At 40.2% G+C, this 20,656-nt stretch overlaps 1 protein-coding gene across 1 annotated transcript in view; it reads left to right on the top strand.

Moving 5' to 3' along the window:
* C7 (complement C7) overlaps positions 1-11,839 on the top strand; it is a 38,343-nt gene extending 26,504 nt beyond the window's left edge. The window contains exons 12-18 of the mRNA XM_026716056.2: positions 1,106-1,277; positions 2,817-2,904; positions 3,449-3,581; positions 6,830-7,021; positions 8,308-8,404; positions 9,616-9,800; positions 10,675-11,839. Of these exons, the coding sequence (XP_026571841.2) occupies positions 1,106-1,277; positions 2,817-2,904; positions 3,449-3,581; positions 6,830-7,021; positions 8,308-8,404; positions 9,616-9,800; positions 10,675-10,877 (1,070 nt within the window). The 3' untranslated portion in view covers positions 10,878-11,839. The remainder of the gene's footprint in view (positions 1-1,105; positions 1,278-2,816; positions 2,905-3,448; positions 3,582-6,829; positions 7,022-8,307; positions 8,405-9,615; positions 9,801-10,674) is intronic.
* Positions 11,840-20,656: the final 8,817 nt, after the last annotated feature.

The raw sequence follows: 20,656 nt of genomic DNA, 5'->3' as shown, positions 1-20,656 counted from the left end.
AAATAAATACTGGAACACTTGCAATGTTGTTTCCAAGATACCTATAGCTGAGCAATAAATGTTCTATGGTTATTTAGCTTCCAGGCTCTTCCCTTCAGTAGGAAAGAGCTAAGAAAGGGTTTGGTGTAGAGCAGTTTTTCTCAACTTTAGCCACTTTAAGATGAATGGACTTCAACTCCCAGAATTCTCAGCCAGCATAGCTAGGGAATTCTGGGAGTTGAAGTCCACTTGTCTTAAAGTGGCTAAGGTTGAGAAACACACTAGTGTAGAGTGTGCAACATCCAATCCACCGATCACCACCTGAACACGGGACAGCTGTAGCATCACAAGCACAGCTGTTAAAAAGTGTAACACAACCTTTGGTCTGCATTTGTAGAATCATAATGCCCAATATATGGGAAGTAATAGCATCACTCTGTTCTGTATTGTATGGTTCCATGTTCTGCTATTGTATTTGTGAAAAGCAAATGAGCCATCTTGAAACCACATTCTACAAGGAAATGTTGAAACAAATGTGTATTTACCCAGTATAAGTTGAAACAAAAGTGTTTCCTGATTGCTACAGAGGGTAGATTTAATATCAGTTAATGGACATTTCATTGAGGTTGATTTTGACTATGTACCAGTCCCAGTAAGAATTGTTTGACAGTGAAAGATAATTTCTCAAATATTTAGAGGTAATTGAATCCCAATTGCAAAAGGAGGAAGCTTAGCCAAAAAAAAAAAAAAAAGGAGTGAGTCACCAGTACATTTTCACAGGAAAACAGGAGGGCCTTTACAGGATAATTGTGCTTCCTCGTCATTAGTTGGAGATGCTAGAAACTACTGACAGATGTTCCAGGTCAAGAAAAGTCCATGTCAAGTTCAATAATTGATGAAGACAAAACAAGGGAAAAAGAAAAAGAAAAAGAAGGGAAAATAGGAGCATTCATTGTAAAAAAAACATCGCTATAATGAAGACTTGGGTTCTGGAGGTATATAAATGGAAAACTAATGGACTTGCATCAGGGAAGCTCTATCTTATATCTGATATTGTGGTTCCAGCTCTGATCATGGGGTTAAATTACAATTTTACAATAGGCAAGCTTTTTCTTTTATGTTATAGGAGTCATTAATGGAGGTTGGAGCTGCTGGTCTTCTTGGAGCCCATGTACTAGTGGAAGGAAGTCCAGAAGTCGGAGTTGTAATAATCCTTTCCCACAGGGTGGTGGAAGATCTTGCATTGGGGAAAGCTTTCAAAACCCACAGTGTGAGGATGAAGAGTTGCAACATTTTCGGTAGGATTACTATTGATAGTCAATTTAAAAGATAAAGGTTCCCCTCGCACATACGTGCTAGTCGTTTACGGCTCTAGTGGGTGGTGCTCATCTCCGTTAAAAAGCTGAAGAGCCAGTGCTGTCCGAAGATGTCTCTGTGATCATGTGGCCGGCATGACTAAACGCTGAAGGCACACAGAACGCTGTTACCTTCCCACCAAAGTGGTCCCTGTTTTTCTACTTGCATTTTTACATGCTTTCAAACTGCTAGGTTGGCAGAAGTTGGGACAAGTAACAGGAGCTCACTCTGTTACGTGGTGCCAGGGATTCGAACCGCCAAACTGCTGACCTTTCTGATCGACAAGCTCAGCATCTTAGCCACTGAGCCACTGTGTCCCTATATAGTCAATTTAAGATCAACATATAAAAATATTTTTGACAATGGTCCACACTCACATACACAAGGCTATTCAGCATTAGACATATTCAAATTTATTATCAATTGCAGAGGATGTGCGTGTGTGTGTGTGTGTGTAAACACATATGCATATATACACACACATACACACAATATTTATAATGCCATACAATTTATACTCTGCAGAAGATAATAATGTGAATATGCTCAATGTTGAATAATCTTGTAAAATAGTGTCTTCAACTGGTCTTCTCTTCCATTTCTCCCATAGCTGGAACATTTTACCTTCAGAGGTGAGGTGGGCCCCCACTTTTCTGGCCATAGGAAAGAGAGTTAAGACCTGGTTCTGTAAATTGACGTGGGGGATCTAAGAGGGATATGCCAACCTGGCAGTGGTTGGTGTGACATAAAGATGCTTCCTCTGCCTTAGCAATTTTGTAATAGCTAAATTTTTAATATTGTTTTTAAGTTTGTTTGAACTCTTTTTGTTTATTCTTTTATAGTATAGTATGTTTTTTATTGTAAACCAATTCGGATTCACTTAAATGAGCTGGACAGTCTAGAAATGTGATAGAGGATAGATAGATAGAATAGCATTCTTTATTGGCCAAGTGTGATTGGACACACGAGGAATTTGTCTTTGATGCATATGCTCTCAGTGTACATGAAAAAAAATACATTCATCAAGAATCATAAGATACAACACTTAGTGATTGTCATAGGATACTAAATAAGCAATCAAATCATACTAGAAAACTAAATAATATAATATAAATTGTAAAGATACAAGCAACAAGGTTATAGTCATAAGGGGGAAGAGATAGGTAATAGGAAGGATGAGAAGAATAATACTAATACAGTCTTAGTAAATAGTTTGACAGTGTTGTGGGAATTAGTTGTTTAGCAGAGTAATGGCATTCGGGGAAAAACAGTCCTTGTGTCTATAATTGTTCTGCTCTATAGCATCATTCTGAGGGTAGAAGTTGAAACAATTTATGTTCAGAATGTGAGGGGTCTGTAGATATTTCACATATTTCAGAGGGGGGGGAATGGGGGGATGGATGAAGCATTTTGAAACAAAAGGTGACAAATATCTTGAAGGGTATTTGATAAAATGCAGTCTATCATGTTTTGCTTTGTAGAACAATTGAGCCACACTGCTTTGATACTTCTGGAACTGTCAGAGAATCCTGCCCATCACCACCTCCCTTGGAAAATGGATATGTTGAAGTAAGTAAGTCATAGAAGAATACTCCTTGGATTCCAAATTTGTGTGCAGATACAGAAATGTAGCTTAGATTGACTTATTCAGAAAAAAGCCCCATATGTGGTGTATTTTTATGCATTGGCATTGAAACAGTCTGATGTTCCTGGTAGCATGACTATAGTAATTCAATCCCTTTGGAAAGACACTTGGATAAGACAGCTAGAACAGAAGGACCACAATCATTTGACATACTTCATTACACCCACTGAAGTATTTTCTCTCTTTTCTACCTTCTCTCCTCTTTTTGGAAGATAGGCAAGATGTTTTTGACTTCTTAACTATTTTCACCAAAGATCCAGAGACTATTTTACTGCTAGAAGGTTTTTTGTGGTCCTATTATTGTTCTACAGAAAAAAATACTCAATTCCAACTGTTACTGATATTTCAAAAATGCACAAGCCAAAGAAAAACCACTGTTGTATTGTTTGATATATTTCCTAAGAATATTCTGCATATAAAATTTGTTTGTTCAGTTCAGTAATTCTCAAGGCTGTTGGTTTTTCCTAGGATGCTGATTCATTCTATCCTGTGGGGAAAAGCATCCATTATGCTTGCAACACTGGATACGTAATTGTAGGAAACCCAGTTGCTACCTGTGCTGAAGGCTTGAAATGGACTATTGGAGCAATCAACTGCCAGAGTATGTATAAGAATAGCAGATAATTACTGCTGAAACAGACCAAAAGTCTGTTTAGTCCTATATCTTTTTCCATAAAGGCCAAAGAGACCACTTTAGAATGACTGTAAGTAGGATAAAAATATAATATCACTACTTTGGTGGTATTCCCTAAAGATTGGTATTGGGACAGATAAGCTCTTTCAGCTGGAAGAAACAATATTTGTTGACATCCATCTGAACAGTGTTTCTCAACATCCACAGCTTCAATTCCCAGAATTTCCCAGACAGAGTTGAAATTCACACAACTTACAAACTATTGCAATTGAGTAACACTGCATGAGGGTATTGACTTCACTGGATTTTCTCACCAACTTGTCAGTTGTTGATAGGAAAGGAAATTGCCTAGATATACAGTTTTAAGTATGTACTAGGTCAGTGTTGGTGAACCTTTTCACCGCTGAGTGCTGAAATGGGAATTCATTTGTGCATGCATGAGAGCACTGGAAACCAGAAGAGCAGTTCCCTGGGTGCGCGTGCGCACGCCGGGAAGCTGACCTTCCAGTTTCTGGCATGTGCATGCACGCTTGGCACCTGGTGTTCTGGTTTCTGTGCGCATGCATGCATGCATGAAGACCAGCTGATCAACACACATGCATGCACCAGAAATTATCGGCTCAGCTCCCTGGTTCACACATACACACCAGGGAGCTGCTTTTCCAGTTTACGGCACTCCCTCATGTGCAAAGGCCAGCTGGAAGCACACATGTGCACACTGGAACCTGGAAGAGCAACGGGTGAGGGCTGGCGTGCCTGGAGAAATGCTCTGCGCGCCACTTCCGGCACATATGCCATAGGTTCGCCATCACCGTACTAGGTAAGGAAGTATTTCTTTTTGTCTTTCTCCAATTTCCCATCGTTAGCATTAACTTTAGAGCCAATTGATGTAGTAATGAAATGTTCCAGATTAGAAAGCCTGCCCTGGGCCCAAAGTCAATTGGATTGTTTTGGCCCAGTTCATCTCTCTCTCAGCCCTAGGAAGGAAGCAATGGAAAACTAGAAGTCAAGACTGATTCAGATCCAAACACACACACACACACACACACACACACACACACACACACACACACCAGTAGTATTTTGAAAAAGGAAGAAAATAAAATACACTCCTACTCACTTTTTCCACATCATGATAGAGGACATAGTCACTGTAGAATAGAGTCAATCTGAGAGTGAGACGAGCAGTACTAACTTAATAAATAAAACTAATAAAATAAAATGTAAAATACCAATAAAGGGGAATATTTGTAGCTCAGGTTTGAAATGAAGGGTCCTTTGTGGTCTCTGGGCTTGTTTGTTTTCTTGCAGAGATACTACCGATGTTACCTAAGCTGGGTAATGAAAGTCTGCAAGGAAAATAGCCAGGCTCAGAAAGCACCAAGTCTGCCATGCACCATGATCATGCACTAGGGTTTTTTTTTAACTCCCAATAAATCTTTTTTTGTCTCTTTTTTAAAAATCTGGTTACTCAAATATTATATAATTAAAACAAAAGAAGAATATTCTGTGCTTATCCAGCTTTCCCCAATGTGACAAATAGTTGTCCAATCTCTTCTTAAAAACTTCCAGCATTGGAGCATTTGCAATTTCTGGAGGCAAGTTGTTCCAATGATTAATTGTTCTAACTGTAAGGAAATTTCTCCTTAGTTCTAGGTTGCTTCTCTCCTTGATTAGTTTCCACCCATTGCTTCTTGTCCAACCCTCAGGTGTTTTGGAGAATACCTTGACTCCCTCTTCTTTGTGGCAGCCCCTGAGATATTGAAACACTGCTATCATGTCACCCCTAGTCCTTCTTTTCATTAAACTAGACATCCTCATCCCAGTATCTGTTCTTTATATGTTGTAGCCTCCAGTCCCCTAATCACCTTTGTTGCTATTCTCTGCACTCTTTCTAGACTCTCAACATCTTTTTTACATCATGGTGACCAAAACTGGATGCAGTATTCCACATGTGGCCTTACCAAAGCATTATAAAGTGGTATTAACACCTCACGTGATCTTAATTCTATCCCTATGTTTGTGGGCACCTTTCAGATATGACTTTATCCTCCAGAATTCTTAGCAATCAATGTGCTGAATTTTGGAAGCTGAAGTCAACATATCTGGATCATGCTAAACTGAAGAAGAGGTACCTAACCATCTTTAGGCAAGGCATCTAAATCAGGGGTGAGGAACCATGGCTCTTTTATGATATGTGCACTTCAACTCCCAGAATTCCTGACGCAGCCATGGGCCATAAAGAAACCATGATCCCCCACCCCTGCTCTAAATCTATTGGAAAACTTTTATTAAGTCTATTCAGAGAATAATGGAAAATTTTAGATCATTTGAATCTCTTCACATGTATCCAGTGGCAGGATTCAAAAATTTTTACTACTGTTTCTGTGGGCGTGGCTTGGTGGGCGTGGCAGGGGAAGGATCCTGCAAAATCCCCATTCCCACCCCACTCCTGTGGGAAGGTTACTGCAAAATCCCATTCCCTCTTCACCCCACTAACCTGCTTTCCAGCTCTGTTCTCCTGTGTAGGGCAACAAAAGAAGACCCAGCCAATCAGCTGGGAGTCGGGAGGCAGAGAATAGAAGGGGGGTAAAGGTGGTATTTAGATGGGTAGTCAGAGTTGCCGGTTCTCCAAACTACTAAAAATGTTCGCTAATGGTTCTCCAGAACTGGTCAGAACCAGTGGTGGGATTTAAATTCTTTTACTACTGGTTTTGTGGGCTTGTCTTGGTGGGCGTGGCAGGGAAAGGATACTGTAAAATCTCCAGTCAGAGGTGGGTTTTGCTGCTTCTCCAAACTACTCAAAATTTCCACTACCGGTTCTCCAGAACTGGTCAGAACCTGCTGAATACCACCTCTGCACGTATCTGCCTATGTTTGGATAGGATATAGCCATTTTTTAGTTCTGTAGTCCTCAGTTTATAAGTCAGGATCTAATTTGGGTCCTGACATTTTTCATCACCCAAATTATTAAAGAATAAAAGTCACGTGGAACAGATAGAAAATAGGGGGGCGGGGGTTAGAGAAAAGAAGAAAAGTAGGAAAAAGAGACATACAATGTTTACAATTTATACAAAGCATACATATCACTTCTGTTATTTTCTGATTCAGTTTCAAGATGCAGCTGAAAAAGGTGAGGGCTACTGTCTTCAACAGGAAAATAGAAAACAGCAATTGAAAATATTTGTGTCTTTGCCTCTTTCCTTTTTCCTTAGAAACGGCTTGTCTTTTACCAAGGTTTGAGGGGAGATTGAGAGGAAATCCAATGAAGCCTTCCTATCAGATTGGAGAGAAAATTCATCTGTCATGCCCAAATGACATGCAGCTAGTAGGATCATCTCTTCTTCTATGTGAACCTAGTCTGAAATGGTCTCCTGACTTTGCTGAAATCCACTGCAGAAAACAAGGTATGTTTCAGTTCTAAATAGTTCAAAAAATAGTTTGGTAGATGCTATCATTACCATCATCATCTCTTCCTCCTAAGCTAGTTTGCTTAGGAGGTGGAAGAGGTGGTAGAGACGCAAAAGTTGTTCTTAATCCAGTTGCTGGTCCAGCAAAATGTTATACATGAAATGAAAGGAGCTTCCTCTTTTTGTCTCTGGTAGCAAAATGTCTTCAGTCAGCCCTGATCCAAGCACTGCCTGTCTTAAGATAAATTCAGTTTTAGTATTTGCACTTTATATTCCAGATAATTTTGCTTTGAGATCAGTGAAGTTTAAATCAATGAATTTTTCTTTAAGGTCACGTGCACCCTCCATGAGTGCAATAATTGTACTCCATTAAAGGATTGCTTCTAATGAGCCAATTTGTAGCCTAAAGTTTGTTTAATCCCCATTCTCATCCAGTGATAGAAAGCTGGGTTTCAGAAGACTGAAAGGGGGCCAAAAAATATAACAGTTATTGTACATGTTATTATATGTATAAAATGACAGCACAGTCTAAAATGCAAATATTAAAATGGGATAGTCAGATTGCAATGGATGGAGGAGCATAATTTGTGTTTTAATGATGATCAAAGTGGAATAGTTTAAAACAGGGGCGTCAAACCTTGACAATTTTAAGAGCCGTGGTGGTGCAGGGGTTAGAATGCAGTACTGCAGGCGACTTCTGCTGACTGACAATTGCCAGCAGGTCAGCAGTTCAAATCTCATCAGTCTCAAGGTTGACTCACGCTTACATCCTTCCAAGGTTGGTAAAATGAGGATCCAGCTTGCTGGGGGCAATATGCTGACTCTGTAAACCACTTAGAGTGGCCTATAAAGCACTGTGAAGTGGTATTTAAGTCAAAGTGTTATCGCTATTGCTATTTCTAGACATCAACTCCCCAAATTCCCCAGCCAGTCTGGGGATTCTGGCAGTTAAAGTTCACACGTTGTAAAGTTGCCCATATTGGACAGCCGTGGTTTAAACCTTCCTATTGCTGAAGTAGCTATTAAACAATTGCATCTAGAGAAGATTTAATGAATTTTGAGCACAGTGGTTATTTAGTTGGACTCTCAGTAGCAATAAAAGTGCACCAGTTCTAAAAAGTAAACCCTAATTTTGTCATTAACGTATCATATCCCTTAGTCAAAATTGGTCCATGAATGAGAGTTCAGAGAAACTCCTGAGGCTGTGCTGGGGAGGGTTTTTTTTTTTTTTTTTTGGTTTCCCATTTTCTTCTAGTGTTGGTATGTTTCTTCTCTCATTTCAGTTGCCCCTCCAGTAACACATCCAACAGTGATTCAGTGCCAACCCTGGGAGAGAGTTTTTGAGACTCGGTGTGTGTGTAAGTTGCCAAACGAATGCAGGTGAGTGGATTTAATAAATCTGCCATTTCTGTTAAATTAAAGCCTTAAATGTGTGAGTCCTGGATGAATTAAAAAGAAAACAATCCTTGACTTTCATTTGCAAATGATGAAGCTATCTTCATAGTTGGATAGAACACTTACCTGGAAGTTTGGAGGAGGACTGGATGGTTTGGAGATGTTTAAATAGAATATGCGCTGGTTTGGCTAGTATTAAAGACTCCATGATTTTTCCCTGAGAACAAGGATATTTACAGTGAATGTGGTACTCTTCAAACAACTATCCATCTTTTACAGTGCCCACTGGCACCAACATGTACACACAATGACTTACTGGCATATCCTTGCCATTAACATGGCCTGGCATTGTGCTTGAACTATATAAAGTTATGTTTTGCAAAAGTTCTTAATACTTTTAAATGAATACATTTCCGCTTCTAGTCCCTGCATTTTGACACAAGTTGGGAGAAATTTGATTTGAGGAAATTATTGCTATTTACTCTTCCTCTCCTACCAAACAGTGAATGGAAAGAGTTTATGTGGGGGAATAGGGTTTTAGAAGGAGTTGAGCTTCACCTACTGTCATCATCTGGATCCAGGATATATCCTGGAAGACAATCCCATCCTTTGACTATTGACAGATTCCAGTCTCAGGCTGCAATAGGACTTGCCCTTGAATTCCACCACAAAGTTGGAAAATATAGGACAAGAAGCAATGGGTGGAAACTAATAAAGGAGAGAAGCAACCTAGAACTAAGGGTAAATCTGCTGACACTTAGATTAATCAGTGGAACAACTTGCCTCCAGAAGTTGGGAATGTCCAACACTGGAAGTTTTTAAGAAGAGATTGGATTGTCTGAAGTGATGTAGGGTTTCTTGCCTAAGCATGGAGTTGGACTAGAAGACCTCCAAGGTCCCTTCCAACTTTGTTATTCTATTCTATATGGAGATTGAGGACATCATACTAGTTAATGAATGTATGCAGCTTATATATATTAAAGACAATTCACATTATTAAAATCCATTAGTGTAATACACTCCTCTTCCGACATATTAAGAATTGCAATTTGGCAGCAGAGCTTGGAGGTTGCATCCTGAGCTTTCAAGGACTTCGTGCAGCCTGGAGGATTCAGACAGTGTGTTCCTGCTCTTAAAAGTCAGAAGAGCATTGTGGGCGATTTGCTGGAATGATTATTTTTTTTCCCCCTTTCCAGCTCTTCCCTGGATGTGTGTGCTACTGACCCCAAAACTCAGAGGAGCATGTGGCTAACTATTTGCAAGTTACATGCCCTCGAATGTAGGGGCAGGCAATACCTTTTAGTGAGTGAAGAAAACTGCAGAGCCCGTACCCTATCGGAGAGAAGTTGTGAATCGTGTCAGTTGTGGGAGATTTGTAATGGTAAGAGATTTTTCCTTACTTCCAAAAGTTAAGAGACTATAAAAGAGAGAGAGAGAGAGAGAGATCCTTGAGGGATTTTTTGTTTCTTTGGATTTTTCTCAAAAAAGTTCTCACATTTCCCATAATACCCTTCAAAGTACGCAGAAGAAAAATTAAGGGTTATTATCAATGTAATGAGCAGAGGAAGGAATTAGAGTGAAGCAATAGCTTACAAAACCCAGTTTGATCTTATGATTAAAATTCTGGGCTAGAAACCAGGAGACCGTGAGTTCTAGTCCTGCCTTAGGCACTAAGCCAGTTGGCGATGCTAAGCTGGTCATACTCTCTCTTAGTCCTAAGAAACAGACAATGGCAAACCATTGCTAAAATTTCACCAAGAAAACTGCCAGGCAGTCAGTCACCAAGATTCAGCCGTGGACACATGCACACAAAGTTTACTGTTACATCTATTGCTGCTGTTGCGTCTATCCTGGAAATTATGTATTTGCAGGGTGTCATCAGAAAAATCAAGCTGGTAGCTACGACAGTATGATCAAATATCTGTTTTTAAGTCTGTTGCAGATATATAAATACCCCCCCTCTCTCATACACACACACACACACACACACACACACACACACACACACACACACTCTAGCTGGAGTTGTGATCACATCATCCTGGCCACCAGCTCAACTTTTTCTGACTATACTCTGTCGTCACCCTTGCCTGAGAGAATGTCTTAGACCAATGGTGAAAACTTCCAATACTTTTTTCAAACCATAAACCTATCACTCTCACTTAATCAATTGGTTAGGTTGGTTTATGTATTACAGGTCTGATTTTCTGTTTTCATTGCGTTAACCTCCTACTTTACAATTGTCCATTACTTAGAGCCCACCAACACGTGCATATGCAGAGAAACTGGGCAATGCAGAGAAACTGGAACAAGCATTTGTGTCATTGTGAATGGAAGTCCTGCACCACAGACTATGACGGAATGCGAGGCTGGCATCCTCAGATGCAATGGAGAGAATGTCCGTGTAGTTAGCATAACACCTTGTCTTACACAACAAATTTCCCAAATTTCCCAATAATTAATGCCATTGGTAATAGAATTGAGCGGACAATGTGATTAACAGTGAAGAGGCAGAAAAATAGAAACAAGAGTGCATTTCAGAATATCTCTTTCTGTTAAATAACACATGGAAAGAAGGGTTTGCAAACATTTTATTGTTTAGAGCAACCCAGTAGGAAAAGTATACGCAACGTTTTCTGATCAAGAATCAGTTTGGGCCTATTTGTGATAGCTACAGGCCACACTTTAAAAAAATAATAGCTCACAAAAAGACCTCAAAGCTAATTAATTTCTACATTATTTGCAAATTAAATGCTGTTGATGTAATTACTTATAGTTATACAGTATATTTGATACTTTCCACTTTTGCAGGCCACATGCAGTGCAGGCCTGGGGATTTAAGTCTAGCACTTCTGCACTAAGGGAAAAATGAATTTTTGACTAGCTAACAACAACTGTAATGTTGTTAGCATTTGGCAGGCTAACAGTTGTGTTTAGTGATCTGCATTCTGCCTGGCAGATGGTTAATTCTGGACACCTGCCATAACCCACCTCTCTTTCACCTTGCTTTGAAAAAGAGAGAGAGAGAGATGTTGGGATGAAAGATCTTTTTAACAATCCTGAAATATTCTGCTTCTGGACTTTTTGCTTGAAACTGAAATCATTGAAACTGATTTTAGGTTTTAATGATTAAAATGATTTTTTGTTATAGAAATGGCTTGAAATGTTGAATAATATGAGGCAAAAGGTGGAGTTGTCATTATTTTTTGTACTTTACTGCACTGAACAAAGTTAGAGGTTGCTACTATTTTTTTCTTACTTTCTCTTTGCACTTTTCTTTCTCTTAACTTTCTAGCTTTTGTTTCTTTTTGTGGCTTTATCTTAGAATAAACTTTAATTAAAAGTCTTTGAACAAGCAAGCAGTCCTGAAATATTCAAAGAAGTTGACTTTTCATACCAATAAATCTTGTTTTAAAAATTGTGGCAGTGTGATTTCTTCAGTGTGATTCACAGACCTTACCATTATTGATCTTTGAACAAGCTCAAAAGAATTTCAGCACGTTTGAAGTTCAGCAAGCATGAAACTCAACAGTGATAGATAAACAACAATTAGTGTACATCTTAGAAGTATGAAATCATCAGTCCATGTGCTGAAAGGACCAATCAGCCTTTAAAAGAAGCAGCGATGGGATTCAAAAATTTTTAACAACCGGTTTTTTGGGTGTGGCTAGGTGGGCGTGGCTGGGTGGGTGTGTCCATGTGACTGAGTGGGCATGGCTGCTGCTTTTTTTTTTTGCAGCATCTCCCCCCCACCCCCAGTTATTTTGCCTCCTGGGCTTCAGGGAAGCTTCCTGGGGGGGGGGGGGGCATTTTTGCTCCCAGGGGGTTTTCCTGGGGCCCAGAAAGGCAAAAAACGGAGTGCAGTGGGTGTTCCCCTGCCCCCTGGTGCCCCCTTTTGCTTCCTGGCCCTCAGAGAAGCCTCCTGTGTGAAGCAGTAAGACGGTGATGGGAATCCCAACACAGCTGATCATAGAAAGAAAAGAAATACCTTAAGGAATGACTGGGTGGGGGAGAACGCAGTCAGCGATGTCGCGCATGCACAATAAGGGCTGACTGGATGGGGAGGGGAGGGGCAGACATAGAGGGGTAAGGCCAGCAAGGGGCACGATTTGCCGGTTCTCTGAACTGCACAGCATCATAACAACCGGTTCTATAGAACCAGTCCGAACCAGTAGAATTCCACCCCTGAAAAGAAGCCTCCATCCTGCAACACTTAGAGCTAAATGAATCTAATGATGGAAGCCAATAGAGCAGGGCTGTCAAACTCTCAGCATGCGGGCTGGACATGTCACATGCTAACCATGCCCACACCTGGTTTAGTGAAGGGGGGAAAAGTCCTAATACCTCACGCAACACCACTGTGACAATGTGAGTTTGACACCCCTGCAATAGAGGATTGTAATGGCAGGCAACCTTCCACCTATGTGCTATACGCTCTCTCTCCCCCTCCCAAAATCAAGCTAAAAAGACATGACTTGAATGCAAGAGAGATGAAATTTTAAGTGTTCAGAGCTGAACCTTATCCTCCTGAACCTGGGGGGCCATGAGAGATTTCCAGTGAGCCAATGATGTAGCAGGTGAGGTATGGCCACTCTATTTGTTTTGCTCTGAACGGTAGGGTTAGAGTTGAGAATGGGAGGCTTCTTTCTGAGAGGCAGATTACTCCCATTTCTGCTCTTAATGCACCCCCTCCCCCATAGCAGAAAAAAAAGCTTTAAATCATCTTGCTAAATTTTGGTGGAAAAAAAACAAAATGAATGTGGTTTCTACACATCTTTGAAATAGAGAATATTCTGGAAGTTCTCTTTTTGATATAAAAACTATTCTCAAACAACTGAAACATCTCCTGAAACATGAAAGTTTTGACACTACATAAAGGGTAGGAGTGTCTGTGATGTTTCTTCTTCTTCTTCCCCCATTTATTCCATGATTGCCTTGATTTTTCTGAAAAAGAAGTGGGTAGAACACACCAGCACAAATTAGTTAAGTATGCATAGTTCTGCCCTTTATGAACTTTCAAAGCTCTTAGGAATTCAGACAAATAATTGAACAAAGGCAAGTCTAGCTTAAACTTTGGAAGTACTGTATGTATAATACACCCACTTCTTCAATGGCTCAGGGCTCAAAATGCCTGAGTACTGTAGAGTGATCATACAAAGATAATCTATTACAGTGTTGCTTTCAGACCAATGTGTTTTGTTCCTGTTATATATGTCTGTATTGTCTTTGAATTATATAAGGCGTACTTGGTAGACTTTCCTCTCTGAACCTAGTTTGATCTATAACAACCTTTTGTAACTTTCCATCATAAGTTATTTTTATTGATATCTCAGCAAGAGACAGAACACCTAGCTTCATGGCTACAATTCTAAGCATATTCATATGAAAATCAATCCCATTGCTATTGCTGAGATAATTTGTCAGTAAAAAGTAAATCTGTATTATTGGGCTTTCAGGTTAATTCATAACTCAGAGCTTGGTCATTAACCAAGAAGTTTGGCACATTTCCTTCACTTGGATTGTTTGTCAGCTCAGCCTCTGGGAAAGGCTACTGGGCTTGTGCAATAGGCACAATGATAAATCTAGGGAGCTCAACTTGCTTTTTTACCAAGGGAACAAAATTCAGATAACGCCAACAAATGGCAAAGAAAACATAATGGGATCCAGAATATTTAAGATTTGTCTAAAGATTCCAGGATGAATAATGCATCCACTTATTCAATTATTTATTTATTAGAAATATTTCAGAGGTGTCAAACTGGAGGCCCGCTGGCCAGATGCATCACATGCAGGCCACACCCACCCAACTCTGTAAAGAGAAAAAATGTTGCAATCCATCACGATGTGGCAATCCATCACGATGTGGCAATGTGACATGGCAAGTTTGACACCTGTGTTTTAGATGCTCAAACCAGTGTTTATAAGTGTAATGGTATGTGGGAATGACCTTGGGAGACAGGAGGAAGGGCCATGGCCTAGATAACCATCATGCAAAAGGTATCCCAGGAGGATGGGAAGCATCTCAGAAGAGGCTCTCCCTAGTTTTGTGGAAAGTCCAAAAAAGGACAACAGAAATACATTCAGATTTGCAGGACTCTGTTAATGTAACCTTGCAATAAAGACAATGTTATTACTTATGGTTTATGTTTTTGGTCTGGACTACCTCAAAGGGCTGACAATTGCACCCTCATATGCAAAGTGTGTGCACACACGCAAAGTGTGCCCACCAAGCCACGCCCACCGAACCAGTGGCAAAAATATTTGAATCCCACCACTGTGCCCTTTCCATCTCCTCCCACCTTCCTTGGTCAGTCTGAGCCCACTCTTCCTCCCTCGCAACTCAACGAGGCCCGATGGACCTGGGACTGCCTCATCTTCATTCTCAGGTTGTTCCTCCTGAGCCATAGAGACTGCACCATCCCCCTGCACTGGCCCCAGCTCCTCCTCCTGCTCCTCCTCCTCAGACCCAAGCTCCAACGGGGCCATGACAAGTTTCATCTACTGATTGAATAGCTTGAGAGAGAAGATGAAACCCTATAGGAAAATAGGAATAGTAGTCATCTCCTTCTGGATGTAAAAGGTGTAATCCCTGAAAAGTTGTACAAGAAAATGCTAAATAATGTCATGGTCAGTGGTATCCGAAGTGTGATCCCTTTGAGGGAAGCAAAGCCAGGAAATAAACACAGCAGAGATTCCAATCAGAAGAAAAGAATGTAACAATGCTCTACTGGATAGCATCCTTGGCTCATCTAAACAGCAGTCTGTTCTCACAGGCCAACCAACTGTACAAAGAAGACAAACATTCTTCCAGCAAATGGTCTTCGGAGACAGTCGCAATGACATCAAGGCTAATAGCTATTGATCCCAAGACTTCCATTAATTGGCCCAATCCTGTTGCAAGCCAGCTAAACTGATAAGCGGACACCACATCCCATAATGCTCTTTATTTTGATTGGGTAGAATAGCAGAATCTTAAAAGCCTGTCAGAGTTTCTTATATTCAATAGCTTCAAGGCAAGGTTATTTTGAGTTTATTTCTCATGCTTTCCTCTTTCTCAGGACTGAGTAATCTTAGCTAAAAGTCTTAAATGTTCACTTATTCCTTGTCCAAGGCCAGGTCTACATTCTTTCATCTAAGGAATGTAGTGATCAAGGTTTGTACCACCTCCATTTTCTAGTGCATGTTGTTCACCAACATGACCTAAGCAATCTCATCTGTGTTCCAACCAAAATGGGTTATAATGTCATCTGGATGATTTGCAGCTACACGGCCACCGCCTCTTGTCTTGCCTAGAAATGAAAGTATTTCAGTCTAGCCTATACTTATATGAATCTTTTAGGATTTTTTAGAATCTTTTAGACTGTGCATCTATCCATGGGAATTAAGGAAGTGCACAAAATGCAAACTGTATCCTCAAAAATTCCATAACTTGTTTTGAATTGAATTGATGAAACAAAATCCAACCTGAGTGTTCCATGTTTTTTTCAATTATCTGAATAGAATTCAAAACAAATTTAAATTGTTTGGGCCAAGTGAATCCGTGGAGAACTTTAAAAATTATCAGCCTCACTATGTAGACCACAGAAGAAAATCAACCACACAGAAAGGCTAAAATTGTTTCTATCGAGATTGCTATAACAGAATCTTGCAAGTCTGATTATTTTGTACTTTCTCCTTGTTCCTATACCCCAGTGAATCAAGGCAACATCTGCCTGAGTCACTTATCTTGTCTCTCTAGATTTAAGAAATGCTTCAGTCCCTTTCTCCTAGGTAATTGTTATTGTTTGCAATAGTGGCGATTGTTATATGGTTGATGTATATTTATGTCAGAGTTGTCTTCTCTAGTCTCTACAAAAACAAATTTTGTGAACTGCAAAAGTTGAAGAAACCAGTAAGAAGCAGCAAAGAGATAAGGGAAAAATAATTCACTATTGTCATCTATTGGGCATTTGGAGTTTTGCAGTTAATAACTACTGGCAGTCACCAAGAAAATACTCTTTCCTAGCCTGAGTTTATGTTCTTTCCATCTTTTTTCTTCAGAGGCTTCTCTTCATCTTTCCCCACCATAAGTACAAGTACAGTCTTGGGAAAATCTTCGATAGTTGTAAGTAAGTACTAAGATAGAAAGGAACTGAGATTTTGTCAATCCAATATCAGATTATGTCTAGCATAGAGGCAATGACTTGTTGGACAAACGATGAAGGCCTTTTAGGAAACTGTGAGCCAGTACTACAATAATCTCCAGGAAATTTCAAAGGAGACAACGAACCAAGATGAGTACCAGATATCTCTCATTGCCAAAGACTACAGTCACCACCAATTCTAATGCTCATTCCTGTAATACATGGCGTGATTGAAACTCCAATGGAACTTGTGTGCAGCTGATCAAGAGAAGTCAGTTTCCCTCCTGATAAAGGTTCCCCCAGAGGCTGCTACTGGTTCCTTCTTACTTTTCTTTCTCCTTAAAAGATTCTCCTTGCTTCTGCTTGCAGTTATTTTTGCTGCTGGGAAAAAGGGACCTCTTGGATTGAGGCCACAGCCCACAGCTTGCTTGATCATAAAGTGCTATTCTTCCCCCCTCATAACTGCTAAATCCTGCTGTTAGTTCCAAAAAGCGTGAAAAGTCAGGTGAAGCTTCTCAAAGGGTGCATAAATCCAAACCACCCAGGTCAGCAGATAACTTTGTAAACCTGAAAGAATGAAGAGGGAAAGGAACATTAAAGTTAGGCATATAACCTTTTTTTTTTTTTTTTAAAGGATGCATTTTTAAGGCTGGTACTTGTGCAAAAGAAAATCAAGAGCCTTTCTTTAGGAAATAACACAATGGTAGAAAAGGCTGAATTAATTAACTCTCTCTACAGGTAAAGGAATATAGCTTGCGCACTCCATTATAGAGACAGACTGAGTCAGGAAAAAATCGGATAGTACAGATCAAGGTCAAAAAAGAAAGGAAATTCAACTGAGGCAGAAGGGATAAAAGCTCTACAAATATCAGTCAAACCTACCTAGTGTTTCTCAAACTTTCTTATTAAATAATATTTTTTGTTCAAGTTTAAAAATATTAAGATAAGAAATGAATGCAAATTAAGAAACATTTTAAAAATAAAAATGCAGAAACAAAAAGGGAGGAGGGAGGGGAAAACACAGAGAAAAAAGAAGAAAAATTACTTCTCCCTTCGTCATGACAAGTCCAAACAATTTTAGCAACTTATCACCTCCTCTAATATTTAAATTCTTAAAGCTGCTAAGAGTAGGAAACCCCGGTCTAACCAAAAGGAGGCACCTTATCTACAGATAATTGCCAAGTCTCCCCCATAACCACCTCTATGACAATTGTTCCAACTGATCAGTGAGTTTATAAATATAGAAAGCTATAGGTAGTCCTCGGCTTACAACATTTGCTTAGTGACCATTCAAAGTTACAACGGCACTGAAAAAAGTGATTTATGACCATTTTTTGAGCAGCCATGGAGGCGGCGAGAGGAATATGGGGAGACATGTGACTTTCTCTATGCCCCAAGACACCGGCTGAGCTGGCTGTGGCTAACGCTGCTGCTCTCGCATTTGAAAACTAGGGTTAGGGTTGGGATTAGGGTTAGGATTGGGGTTAGGGTTAGGTCTCCCAGGGGTCTGTCCAGAAAAATAACCTAATGGACAGTTTGTTAGAGCTATTATAAGGAAAGAGAACATGACAGCTTTTTGTTCAGACTTATTTTGGGGGAACAGTAAATTACATGGGAAAATCCCATTCCCAAAATTAAACTAGGGTTAGGGTTGGGGTTGGGGTTAGGGTTAGGATTAGGTCTCCTTGGAGTCTAGCCAGAAAAAAAGAAAGAAAGAAAGAAAGAAAGAAAGAAAGAAAGAAAGAAAGAAAGAAAGAAAGAAAGAAAGAAAGAAAGAAAGAAAGAAGAAGAAGAGAGGGAAAGAAAGAAAGAAAGAAAGAAAGAGGAAGGGAGAGAAAGAAAGAGAAAGAAAGAGAAAAAAAGGAAGGAAGTGAGAGAAAAAAGAAAGAAAAAAGAAATAGGAACAAAGAAAAATAGAAATAGGAAGGAAGGGGGAAGAAAGAGAAAACTCTGTGCTATTATTTTAATTCTTCCATTATTTATTATATATTAATATTTTACACCTAGAGTGATTTTACTGCTTTTCTTTTGCCCAGGTATTTTTCAGGGTTTACATGTCTATAGTCCAGAGCATAAATAGATGTGTGTTTAACAGAGTTGAAAGGGACCTTGGAGGTCTTCTAGTCCAACCCCCTGCTTAGGCAGGAAAACTGAGGATGCCAAACCCTGAGCAGAGGTCCCGGGAAAGATGTCAGAATAACAGAATAACACTTAGAAGGGACCTTGTGGGGAATCCTACCATTTCAGAGAAATGGCTGTCCAGTCTTTTCTTAAAAACCTCCAGTGTTGGAGCATCCAGAACTTCTGGTGGCAAGCAATTCCACTGGTTAATTGTTCTCACTGTCAGGAAGTTTCTCCTTAGTCTTAGTTTGCTTCTCTCTTTGTTCCGTTTCCATCCATTACTTCTTGTTTGCCTTCTGGTGCTTTGGAAAATATATTGCCCTCCCTCCTCTTTCTGGCAGCCCCTTAAAAGACTGTTGCCTGTCACACTCCTGAGCAAAGCATGTGAGCCATTTTCTCCTTTCAGTGGTCCGTGAAAGTACATCTATAGTATGTAGATAATAAAGTCAAAAAAAGGTGAACAACATTTTTACACAACTATAGATAAGTTGAGACTGGGTATGACAAGGAATGGCTGGGAGGGGAAGGACTAGTTGAGGCACCCCTTGACGTGAGTGACATTGAGTTGGTCACATTCACCCAGTCATGTGACCACCAAGCCACACCCAACAAGCAAGCCACACCCACCCAGTCACATGACCATCAAGGCACACCCACAAATTCAGCCACGCCCACAGAACCCAAAGAAATTTGAATCCCACCCCTGCCCTAACCCCACTTTAACCCTAATTTAAGACACATTCTTAGAGATGTTATAAGCAAAGAGAATGGGAAGTATTATAAGGAAAGAGCATTTTTGTCAGACTTATTTTGAGGGAACAGTAAATTACATGAGAAAATCACATTCACAAAATTAAACTAGGGTTAGGGTTAGGTCTTCTTGGGATCTAGCCAGAAAACTAACCTTATGGACAGATTCATTAGGCTATTATAATGAAAGTTACGGCTTTTCGCTTGGATTTATATTGGGTGCACAGTAAATTACATGGGAAAAATCCCATTCTCATATGAAAACTAGGGTTAGGGTTGGGTTTAGGGTTAGGTCTTCTTGGGGTCTAGCCAGAAAACTAACCATATGAACAGATTCTTAGTGGTCTTATAAGCAAAGAGAACAACACATAAAGAGTGACAGCTTTTTGTCCGGACTTCTTTTGGGAGCACAGTATATTACATGGGAAAATCCCATTCACAAAATTAAAGTAATGTTAGGGTTGGGCTTAGGGCTAAGGCAGGGGTCTTCAACCTTAAACACTCAAAGAGCTATTTGGACTCCTTTCCCACAGAAAAAAAAAACACTGGGAGCCACAAAACCTGGGTCGGCATGGCCAACAGCCATCACTCACTCCCTACTCCTGGAATACGGAGCAAGTCTCCATCTGCCGCCATTGCCCTTCCCTTCTCAGGGCAGGTGAAGAGTGAGTGGGAGGGGACGATAAGGGGCTGGGCCATCCAGTGGTGGATTCAGCCGACAGTGAGCCACAGCAGAGGGACGAAAGAGCTTCATTTTTCTGGGAACCTGAAATGACTCTTCTTTTAAATCATATGGTGAAAAGCACCCAAAGAAGAAAAAAGAACAACATCAGCAAAAAAACCCAAAACCACAACCAACAGTCACCTGTTTTTGGAAATGGTTCAAGAGGGAACACACACACACACACACGAGAGAAAGACAGAGGGAGACAGAAAGAGACAGAGACAGAGAGACAGAGAGAGACAGAGAGAGAAAGAGAATTGAGATAGAACGAGGGAGAAAGAGAGAGAGACAGAGAGTGAGAGATGAGAGAGAAAGGGAGAAAGAGAGAGACAAGAGAGGGAGAGAGAGAGAGAGAGACAGCAAGAGGGAGAAAGAGAGAGATGTGAGAGAAAAGAGATGAGAGAGTGGGGGAAAGAGAGAGAGAGGGAAAGGAGAGAGAAAGAGAGATGAGAGAGTGAGAAAAAGGAGAGTGGGGGAGAGAGAGAGAAAAGAGGGGGGAGAAAGCGAGAGACAGGTGTA

The sequence above is a fragment of the Pseudonaja textilis genome, chromosome 2 (assembly GCF_049901715.1).
Source record: "Pseudonaja textilis isolate UNSWEBS1 chromosome 2, rPseTex1.2, whole genome shotgun sequence".
NCBI classification, from domain to species: Eukaryota; Metazoa; Chordata; class Lepidosauria; order Squamata; family Elapidae; genus Pseudonaja; species Pseudonaja textilis.
This window is presented reverse-complemented; position numbering and strand designations above follow the sequence as displayed.